The sequence below is a fragment of the Epinephelus lanceolatus genome, chromosome 7 (genome assembly GCF_041903045.1).
Source record: "Epinephelus lanceolatus isolate andai-2023 chromosome 7, ASM4190304v1, whole genome shotgun sequence".
Taxonomy (NCBI): domain Eukaryota; kingdom Metazoa; phylum Chordata; class Actinopteri; order Perciformes; family Serranidae; genus Epinephelus; species Epinephelus lanceolatus.
Genome location: NC_135740.1, coordinates 9,585,374 through 9,596,469, shown reverse-complemented (window position 1 = coordinate 9,596,469; position 11,096 = coordinate 9,585,374). Strand labels below are relative to the sequence as shown.

The window sequence follows — 11,096 nt, the reverse complement described above, 5'->3', positions numbered from 1 at the left end:
TGTCTTTGGCAAGAAAATTAAGTTCTCAAGCTGATCATGTGTCCATTAATGGGTGTAGCAGATGAGTGCAGCTGAATGTTGTGTGTGTGAGGAGATCAGAGAGGTAACCTTTCATTAAATTATTATTTTCTTTGTCTTACTGACCCTCTGGATCAACCAGTGAAAGAACATTACTGAGACAAACTGCATCTACAGATGTCTTTGAATACGTCTTAAAATGTGTGCCATGACATCTTAGAGAATATGGTAAGATATTCAAATTTGGGGGTTTTGAGGCATGTTATAAATTTAGTTATGTTGAGATATTCCAGAAAGGCCCATTGTGTGGGGGAACATTCTTGGAGTGGATTATGTGGTTTAGCGAGTCTGCTATCAAGAGACGGACAACTGATAGGAAACAGAGCACAAGTGATTTTAATAGCCTGTCAAAAAGTTGCGAAGAAGGCTGAAAATACGAAAAGATGTAGGAAAATCTGAGCACTGACAAACTCATCATAGTTGAAGTGTCCAAAGTGTCTAAAGCAGGTGTGAGAAATTAAACTGATAACTGATTATCTTATGAACAGAAAATGTTTCTTGCAGGGCTTTGGTACCATTTGTTCTCCACAGTGGAAGAAACCAAAGATCATGACAAGACAACCCAATTGTCTGTTAATTGTATTACCTGCCTCCATTTTACATGACCTACTTTGTATGATGCTTACCTTACTCCTCTAAGCTCTTAATCCAGTTTATGTTTTGCTTTCTCCAGTTCTGTTGTTACATGTGTGTCTTTTATTGTTGTTTTAATGGCTGATTTAACATCTGGCCAAAGAACAACTGTTGAAAATGAGTCTTTTGGCTAACACTACCATATTTACAGTGATGCTGATGAATGTGCATGTATCTATCTGTGTCTCTGAGAACAGATAGATAGATAGATAGATAGATAGATAGATAGATAGATAAAAATCAGCCAAAGAAAAGAACAAATCAGTATTTCAGTATTTGCCTCATCAGTGTTGTTAGGCCTGGGTGTCCAAGGCTTCAGCCCCAAATGTTTTAATAATAGCCCTAGAAATAGCCTGTATATTTATTTTTTAAAGATAGGCCTATCAATAATAGCATTTAGAAAAAAATAAGAATAAAATAACAAGATATTGCAGGTCAAAAACGCAGGTTTTGGGTCCTCGGTGTCATCCAAGCCGCACATTTTGTGTGATTACGTGCAAGAGAGAGAGCACACCGGTAATCACGTTAATGTTGCAGCTGGTAAAGGTGGAGCTCATTTTAAATGCTTTATATACTTCTGGGTAATTTTATCTACAATTAGACATAATCATTTATTAGTTGATTATTTTGTATTAATAACATAAGCCTTTAAAGTAACTAAAGTAAACAAATAAATGTAGTGAAATAAAAAGTACTATATTTCCCTCTGAGATGTAGAGAAGTGTAAGTATAAAGTAGGATAAAATGGAAATATTCAAGTAAAAGTACCTTACATTTTCTATATTTTAATGGTAGCAGTTGCAAGGTATTCTGTTTCTACTCATTACTGATTACTAATGACTACTAATATTTTAAACATCATAATTCATGATTAATCTGGAAAATAAAATAAAAAAATAGAGCTTATCATAAAAAATAAAATAAAAAATCTCGGGGGAAGATCTCACTGGACCCCCTTACAGAAGTCTTGGCTCTGGGAGTCAGTGATTGGGATAATGCTGGAATAATACTGTCTGGTCTGATTGATGTTGACAAGAAGGATTTGGGTTCATTACAGGATAAACACAATAGTCATTTTTATTAAGATGAAATATCCTGCTCTGTAGACATTCCTATCTATTACCTGTGGAGAGCAGCAATAGGCTTCGGTGAGTGCAACCATCCTCAGATTTCAGCAGAGGAAGAACGCGGAGACGTCACATGGAGAGATGCAACCAGCAGTAGCTGCTCCACCACTAATCACACATTAACATAACTAGCTAGTACAAGCTAACACAGCCTGCTACATAACTCGCCTCTGATTTATCATACATCCGGAATTGCAAATCTGCAAGAAACAAACGCAAGATTCATAGACGGTGCAAAACGGGAAACAACATTACGGTCACACACATTTACTGTGGCCTCTTCTCGCATCCAACTGGCAGGCTATTTCGGCTAACTAGCGAAGCCAACGATAGCAAGCTCTGCTTTGGCTAGCGTCAGGCTAGCCAGCTAGCTAGCTAGCTACTAACGTCGCTAACGGTAGTTAGCTAGCTAGCGAGCTGCAGTAACTTGCGTCATGGATGAACTAGTCGTGGAAGTGAGGGGAACAAGTGGGGCCTTTTATAAGGTAAGTTGGTGACTTTTGCCGAGCTTTGTCCTCTCAGCTGCTCCACCACGAGCAAACGTTTGGCTCACTTACATGAAAGTGTATAACATTAGCCGGACGACCGTTAGCGGAGAGATACCTGCTTGTATGTCCGGGCCTCAGTGCTGCTGTCCAGCCTCCACCGGGACGTGGAGGCTGAAAATCTGTAAACAAAGCTAACGTGAAGATGCTGCTGTAACCTGAGTGCTGCTAGCTACATTTTTGATTTATTCACGATAATGACGTCGCCAAGCCAATGTAATTATCGTAGGTGATTGTCACCTGTAAAGTGATGGGCAGGGGTTGGTCGCAGAGGCACGAGTTCTAAATTTCGTTCATGATTTGTGGTTTTCAAAGTAACGTTAACAGCTAACTTAATTCAGGATAACAGAAGCAAATTTGGGTGCTGTTTTACTTTGCCTGTATGTTTACCTGGTGAGCAGGTACCTTTTGTTTTATGAAGGCTGCTGAGATTTGGGGGATTATTCTGAAGACGAGAGTGAACAAGTAGGTCAAACAGGAGTTTGGGGGGTAACGTTAATACATTGACTGATGATGTTATACTACAAGGAGTCTGCTAGGAGTGTGTCTGTTTCAAGGTAGGGGTTGAGTCGTGCTGGTAGATGTTGATATACAGGTGTTGATCTTATGATATGCGTTTGAAAAAGCACTTAAATCATTCATCATAGTAACATAAGCTGTACCACAATGAAAAAAATCGTATGACTTAAAAAACGTTTTGAAATAGATCACACTGAAGTAACTGAAGTGATAAGAATGTTACTCATTACAAAAAGAAATGCTGTAGGAAAGACAGAAGGAAGGAAAATGATCACCCATATAACTGATGCATTCACGTGAATGTATCTTTAGTAGATCTAAGAGAGATGGTAACAGTAAATGAAATAGCACCAGCTCCCATCCGCTGTCTGTCTGCTTCAAGTTCGACAGTGGGTAGCAGACCAGTATGTAAAGATGTAGATCAACAGTAGCTCTACTAGTTTGGTTGCACAATTAATAAGGTTAATTATTGATTGCTTTTAAAGCATTGCAATCTTTCTAGAAGTAGAGGCCATGTTATTACCAACCCAGCGTAAGGAATAATGGAATGTGCAGTAACATCATCAGAGAGCATTTTGAGACTTAATGAGTGTTGAGTCGGCCTGCAAACCATCCTGCCAACCTGCACTACACTGTAGCAATGTTCATTATGGACTCTCATGCTGCATTCAGTGCCAGCTAAATTGTGTAAAGAAAAAGTTTACACTTTGGACTTTCTTTGGCTTTAGACAAGTTATAGGTGGCGACATCAACAGTGGATGGACTTTGTCTCTTAGTTGGGCGTGGCACTGGCCAGACATAGTTTTTTACATGCAGAGATGTGTTTGATGTGTTTTTTGGCATACTATTTGAAATCAGTTTTATGGTTTGGCAGGTGGTATTATAGTTGAAATTAAATTGTAACACTAAAAGGCAATTTTCAGAGTAGGTTCCCTTAAAAAATGCACTTTTCATCATCACTTTGCCAACTGCTCAACCTTTGCTGCTTGAGCAGCCATTTTGTTTTCATTTAATTCTACTGTATTTGGATTGCTGGAAAAAATACTGATGAGGGCTGTGATGCAAAGGTGCATTCACAAGCTTTGAGCCAGTCTCTGAGTTTGTTCATTGAAATGACAAAGGCACTCTTGAAATAAGTATAATGTCAATATCATAAGCTAGATAGCTTTCTTGGACTATTGTTCATGTGCTCTGGTGCTCTGCGTTGAGATTCAATGTTTTTAGCTGTGACCTGTGGAATAGGTCACTCACTTCTTACATGTCCTAAATCCCCACCTTCTACATGGAGCTGTGGGATACAGAGCTGTGTTTCTCACTCCGCCACACTTGTACTGTACAGTAGTTCATTTGACAGGAAAGTGGATTCCTGGGTCCAGGATGCTAATCCCAGAAGTGGTAAATTTGGCACGTGTACAGGTTTTATTAGAGCCAGATAGGTGGGAGGTGTTTGTTGATGAACAGAACAGCTTTGGACCTGAACGCAGCTGAAAGAGTTTTACTTTTTATTTGTGAGTGATTGTGTTAGTTTTAGTCGACTTAACCATTTGTCAACAAGTTGTTATATTGTCTGTTAGTGATGAATGAGTGTTTAGTTATTGTTGTTACCTAACGAAGGATAGTCATGTCTCTGGCATTACGGTAATGTTCAAATTTGTCTTTAAGAAACAGAGTGGTACAAGACTCATAATTTCACGAATGAGGCAGGTAGTTTGCAATAAATGCATTTTTTTTTTCAGTTGAATTTTATTGTTTCATATAAAAAGTGTCTCCTGCTCTAAGAAGACATTCTCTCCACTTTTTCTTGCAGTAAATCCTCCTGTGATGTGGGCAATTTATAGTTAGCTTCTGTGGAAAGAAAGGGAAGCTGATTATGTTCCAAAATCCCTTAAATTAATACTAATAAAACCAATAAATGGTTTAACTTCTCAGAGCTCCACAACTGTTGCTTTTAAATAAAAAACAGTTAGCCATTTCTCTTAACGTCTTTAGCGGCAGTTACACCACACGTGGCACATTATTGCCAGCACACCACTAAAGCATCTCATACTAAACCACCTACCTTATCTGTTAATAGTAGTTTAGTTTATAATATCAAACTAAATTGTCTCCCTTTAAGTCACAAGTGTGTAAGGAGTTTTGTACAGGCATGGCCAAGGGTCAAGCAGGTCATGTTAGTGCAGTAGAAAAGCTTTTCCTGAGTCATTGGAGATTTTGTGAACCTGTCCTTTTGGAAATCTTTGCTTCTTTTTATGCATTGCTGACCATTATCTTGTCAGGCTAAAGCAAACCATAGAGTAGGCACGCTGTTTCTCTCTTTTCCTTCTAGGCATTGCATGTCCTACTTGCAGTACTTGACACACATGGACGCAGACTGTGTGTACAATCAGAGAGAGAGAGCCAAACCTGACTCAAGCCCAAAGAGAAGAATTTTGACTGTTGTGTTGCATTGAGCTTTGGGCTTGGGTCAGGGTTTGGTAGCAGAACTGTAACCCGTTTGCATGCTTGATGCCAGTAAAAAGCTGCGTTGACTATTTAAACAGGAATGTCAAACCCTGGTTATTCTAACATTTGTTATTTATCCTCTGTGATTCTTGTAGGCCTTTGTGAAGGATGTTCACGAAGGATCAGTCACTGTGGCATTTGAAAACAAGTGAGTGACGTGCATACAACACCAAATATAATATACTGTAAAATGTTACCTTTTGCCGGTGAAGAAATTCACACTTACCTTTGTAAATGTGTATGTGTTCCTCTGTCCCAGCTGGCAGCCAGAGCGTCAAATCCCATTTCAGGACGTGCGTTTTCCTCCACCAACAGGGTTCTGCAAGGAGATAAATGAGAGTGATGAGGTCGAGGTGGGACTGATTCAATACTTTCACTTTCACTGTCTCAGAATATGAACATTAGATGTGGTTTATGTAGAAAGCAGAGACAGTCCAGTTGGAGTGCAAGAGAAGAAATGCTGTAGAATAAAATTCTGTTGATTCGTTAGGCTTATTGTTTTCCATTTTAGAGATTTTCAAACCAGAAATAAGAGGTTGAACTCTGATTTTTTTTAATCTTCCTGCAGTTTATGTTGTTCATTATAGGAATAAGTAAACATGCACCTGTGATCATAAGGAAAGCCTCGAGTAGGATGTGGAAATAAAAAGGGATAATAAAATGCAACGCATTGGCGATTATGCTTTGAATCAGCATTTTTTTTCTGTCTTTGTTTCAGTTGTTTTTCGTTGTTGTTGTTTTTTAAATGAATGCCAGTAACCCTAATTGTAAGTCTGTATAGCTTTTTGTTAAATTGAAATAATAATAAAAAAACTATGATCTTGAGGTATAATGGTGTAATCACCCGCGTTCTCAAAAATCATCCCAGAAAGTGCATTCGTTCATTTCATAATGGTTATACAAGTAAATAATTTATTTTTTCTTTTGTACTATGTTTATATGGCATCAAGTGTCCTTAGTACTTAAAGTCTGCTTTTTAAAATGACTGAATAAGAAATCAGCCCACATCAGTTAATCTGTGCACTGAATTTGTGTATTCTGTTCCAGATGTTATAATCATCTCAGGTTTGGGTATTGAGTGGAAAGCTTTGTGAAATTGACTCCGTGTGTTTGTGTGTGTTGCCAGGTATATTCCAGGGCTAATGACAAGGAGCCATGTGGATGGTGGCTGGCCAAGGTTCGCATGGTCAAAGGAGAGGTAGGGCTCTTTCGAAGTCTGGGTTACAGTATCGTTCAGCAATACAGAGATGGGTATCAGGATATCAGTCAAATTGAAACCGCAGAAAGTAGTGTTGTGACAACGTCAATGTTCACATCAGTCAGTCTTCAGTGGTTCATATATCATAGTGGTTCAGAATACCCAGAAAAATATAGATGTCCTTTAAGGTTCCTGAAGTGACTCAGTGTGGATAATCAGCCATCATTTTTTGGAGACTATGTTAGTTTTGATAGTGGATGCTAGTGAGTTTACTTCCTGAGTTCAAGGTCTCACTGCTGTGATCAGGATACAAACATCAACTGTAGAATGAGTGCATGTAAGATTCAATTTAGGCTAACCTGTCAGACACGTCTCACTGCTGTGAGCACTTTTTTTCCTACTCCCCATTTCTTTCTTTTTGGCCTGGTTTTACACTTTATCTCATGAACCGTCCTTTGATGCCTCTAGCACTCCTTCTCCATCTCCCTTTCTCTTTGTTTTTTCCTTACCCACTTTCTCCCCAGAACGTTTTAGTTGCGTTATTAAAAATTCTGTTTATTCACTCACGGTTGTTACTTACCTTTTTCAGCCCTGCTGTCACACATTTTGCTTTTCGTAATGTGCAAAAATTGGAACTGACATTTCCTTGTCTCTTTGTATCTCCAGTTTTACGTAATAGAGTACGCCGCATGTGACGCTACATTAAATGAGATAGTGACGCTGGAGCGGTTACGGCCGGTCAACCCAAATAAACCAGCCACCAAAACCACCTTCATCAAGATCAGACTGGATGTACCTGAGGATCTACGGCAGATGTAAGTTTGATATGAAACTTCTATGTCTCGCAAATACACCTCAGGGCATGTGAGTAGCCTTTTGGTTAGATCAATTCCAGCAGGCTTTGTGCTTAGAACTTGGGCCCAGTATTGACTGTGCAAGTTGAAAGTGAAGCAAAGAGGAGAGGGGGGGAAAAGCACAAACACCAGAATATTTCACAGTTTGACATTTCAAGAGAATTTCAGTTTAAAAGCAATTAGGGTTCTCCATCAGCTGCTGGGCCATGGTAGCATTAAATGACTGGTTTTCGTGAAGGCAGTCTGCAAGCTTAGCATAACCCAAGGTGTTAAACTAGGTGACCGTTGCCTACACAGGTCAGTACCTTGTCAGGAGGATACAACTTTTAAACAGAACCTGCTGATGTGTAGCCTTATCTGTCAGAGGAGCACAGTGTCTGGGTGTTTATAGATGACACTGTGTCAATGCTGGCAGTAAGGAGTGGTACTGTATATGCCACTAATGCAGCACTGCAGCAACAGTTTGAGGTGTGAGTCACATACTGTAGGTTTTATCCTGTAAAACCTGTTAATGTAAGAATCAAACTCTTATACGCCTTTAATAAATGCTATAAGTGGGCTACATATGCACATTTGTATTAGGCTCTGAAAAGACTAAATATAGCCTTATTAGAAAGCAGCACTGTGTCTCAGCTTTACAGAAATATACAATGAATTGTAGGTATGTTCAAACATGCCACTAAATCCATAGTCAGTAATGATTACTGAATCATTTAGGGACATAAATTAACATGACATGAATATGTGTGTTTACAGGTGCTCCAAGGAATCAGCGCACAAGGACTTTAAAAAGGCCGTGGGAGCGTTTAATGTCACCTATGACTCGGAGAAAAAGCAGCTGGTCATTTTGGTTGGTTGAACAACTTTTTAACTTGAAGCCAGAGCTGGTAACTTTTATAAAAATAATTTGTTGTTATTTGTGCTGAAACTGTCTCAATATCCTGACAGTAATACTGCTCCTGAGCTGTGGCTAAACTGTCAAACTAGGCTGTGCTGATCAAACATAAACCAAGTCTGTATTACTGCATTGTTTTTAGTGTACTGTTTAACTGTAAGATGAGAAAGTTTGCTCTGGCCAGTGGGTGGTGCCTGCTTTTGGTTTGACCACATCCAACATGACAGCTGGGTCACACACTTTCTCATTTTACAGCTAAGCAGTACACTAAAAGGTTTCTGAAAATATTTAAGGTGAGAAATAGGTAATGCAGTAACAGAATCTTAATTTGTATTTGATCAGTGCTGCGTAGTTTGACAGTTTAACCGCAGTTCATGAGCAGTGATTGACAGCTGTGTTAGAGACGCGGTTGGTTTCGTTTACCCGCCATAAATTATAGCAATGTATCTTTTCCACAGCAGATATTTTGAATTATCATAGTAGGAAAAGCGCAGGTGAAAATGATGGCGTTAATAATGACTCAGTTTCATTAAGTCTGCCAGTGAGCTATTTCAGTGAGCCAGCATGCACAATACCAGGACCTCCCCGAAATGGAATGCAGCTATTAATAATGTTATTAGATACACCTGTGCGTCTTCTACTATCACATGTTAAAATGCCTGCTGTGAAAAAGGCCTGTTGCCATTAGCAGCAGTATGAGGAAGCAGACGAACGTGATTTTTTTTATATATTATCTGTCTCACGTGTTACTGTGTGAATATGGTGACAGATTCAGAAAAAATGACAAATATTACTTTTATAGTCACCAACTGTAGATTTAAAAACATAAAGACAAAAGTGGTCTAACCATTGCTTAAAGTACTTTTTATACATATAGTCCAATTCTTTACTCATCCATTGATACAGTCTGATTGGGACACCCTGCAGTGTGACTTTAAACAATATCTCATCCAATCCTAAACTCAGATGCTTTGTGTTAATAAACCTTTTATTGTTATCGCAGTCTGTGAATGAGGTCACAACAAAGCGGGCCAATATGATGAGTGACATGCACTTCAGGAGCCTCCGCACCAAACTGTCTCTCATGCTGAGGAACGAAGAGGCCAACAGACAACTCGAGGTAGATATTTATACACACACACACACACACACACACACACACACACTCACACACACAAAGAGGCTTACAGACAACTGTAACTTCAAATATATGTGTGTTCTTCTTTGTATAATTTAATCATTTTGAATTTCATTTTATTTTCAGGAATCACATAATTCCTACACACTCTGTTATAATGTTTTTGTTCATGTTTTTCTGTTTGTTCCTCTGATTATGTTTCTGCAGAGTTCCAGACAGTTGGCGTCACGGTTTCATGAACAGTTTGCAGTCCGGGATGATCTAATGGGTCTGGCCATCGGGACTCATGGGGCCAACATACAGCAAGCACGTAAAGTCCCTGGAGTCACTAACATAGACCTGGACGAGGAGACGTGCACCTTTCACATATACGGAGAGGTAGGATATCTAATACATAAGTGAACTGACACTCTAATGGATACGTCCATTTGTGCTGTTACTATACAGACATGAGTGTAGAGATTTTTACCTGCTATATAGGCTGTATGATCTGGTAAAACATGTTTCAGAGCTTGCTTTTACTTATATTGTTATGATAAAGGTGAACAGACGTTACAATACATTTGTTTTGTTCTTGTTGTTTGTTTAAGGACCAGGATGCTGTCCGTATGGCGAGGAGTTTCCTGGAGTTCTCTGAAGATGTTATCAAAGTTCCCCGGAACTTAGTAGGTGAGAAAATCACTCAACTGAGACAGTGAGGTTATTCATGGAGTGACTTGAGTTTACTTAGGAATTAGCCAGATGAATGAACTTCAAAGTCCTAACAGACTCTGACTAATGATGTTTTTGCCCTTACAGGGAAGGTGATAGGCAAAAACGGCAAACTGATCCAGGAAGTGGTTGATAAGTCTGGGGTGGTTCGGGTTCGTATTGAGCCTGAGAATGACAAAAAGCCCTCAGCAGCAGCAGCAGCGGCTGCAGATGAGGTCAGTGGGAAAGAAAACACAGTAAATGGCTGAACTTTGTTTTTAACCCTCATACCCCTGAAACATTGACCTCTGCTTTGAGAATAGATCATATTAAAGAAAGAGAAGTGAATCTCTCTTTCTCTCTCTCTTTCTCTCTCTCTCTCTCTCACAGGGGATGGTGCCATTTGTATTTGTTGGGACCAAGGAAAGCATCTCCAATGCTACAGTACTGCTGGACTATCACCTCAACTACCTTAAGGTACATAATTATTAGTAATCACAATATCTTGTATCAGCAGTTTTCATTTTAGACAAATCCCTTTGACTATAACCTAACATGTCACTATATGGGGCGTCGGTAGAGTAGTGGATAGTGCAGACGCCCCACATACCCACAGAGGCATGTGCCCCGCTGCAACGGCTGCGGGCTCGAGTCTGGCCTGCGGCCCTGTGCAGCGTGTCACCACCCACTCTCTCTTTCTCCCCATTTCACACACTGTCCTGTCAATTAAAGGCAAACAGCCCATAAAAATAATCTTAAAAAAAAAAAAGTCACTATATTTGCTTTAACAAAAGAGAATATGTTTACCAGAAAAATCTAGGCTCATGCTTTTGTCACATTTTTCCCCATGCTGTGTGCAAGTCCTAACAGTAAAATATTAAAACAGGAACTATTTGTGGGCTTTTTTAAGTAATCAC

General features: G+C 39.4%; 1 protein-coding gene across 1 annotated transcript in view; it reads left to right on the top strand.

Annotated features, from left to right (window-relative positions):
- Nucleotides 1-1,886: 1,886 nt before the first annotated feature.
- Nucleotides 1,887-11,096, top strand: part of fmr1 (fragile X messenger ribonucleoprotein 1) — a 29,862-nt gene continuing 20,652 nt past the window's right edge. Inside the window, exons 1-11 of the mRNA XM_033632818.2 lie at nucleotides 1,887-2,323; nucleotides 5,500-5,552; nucleotides 5,664-5,757; nucleotides 6,531-6,602; nucleotides 7,269-7,417; nucleotides 8,213-8,306; nucleotides 9,355-9,471; nucleotides 9,697-9,867; nucleotides 10,080-10,158; nucleotides 10,288-10,415; nucleotides 10,570-10,656. Of these exons, the coding sequence (XP_033488709.1) occupies nucleotides 2,273-2,323; nucleotides 5,500-5,552; nucleotides 5,664-5,757; nucleotides 6,531-6,602; nucleotides 7,269-7,417; nucleotides 8,213-8,306; nucleotides 9,355-9,471; nucleotides 9,697-9,867; nucleotides 10,080-10,158; nucleotides 10,288-10,415; nucleotides 10,570-10,656 (1,095 nt within the window). The 5' untranslated portion in view covers nucleotides 1,887-2,272. The remainder of the gene's footprint in view (nucleotides 2,324-5,499; nucleotides 5,553-5,663; nucleotides 5,758-6,530; nucleotides 6,603-7,268; nucleotides 7,418-8,212; nucleotides 8,307-9,354; nucleotides 9,472-9,696; nucleotides 9,868-10,079; nucleotides 10,159-10,287; nucleotides 10,416-10,569; nucleotides 10,657-11,096) is intronic.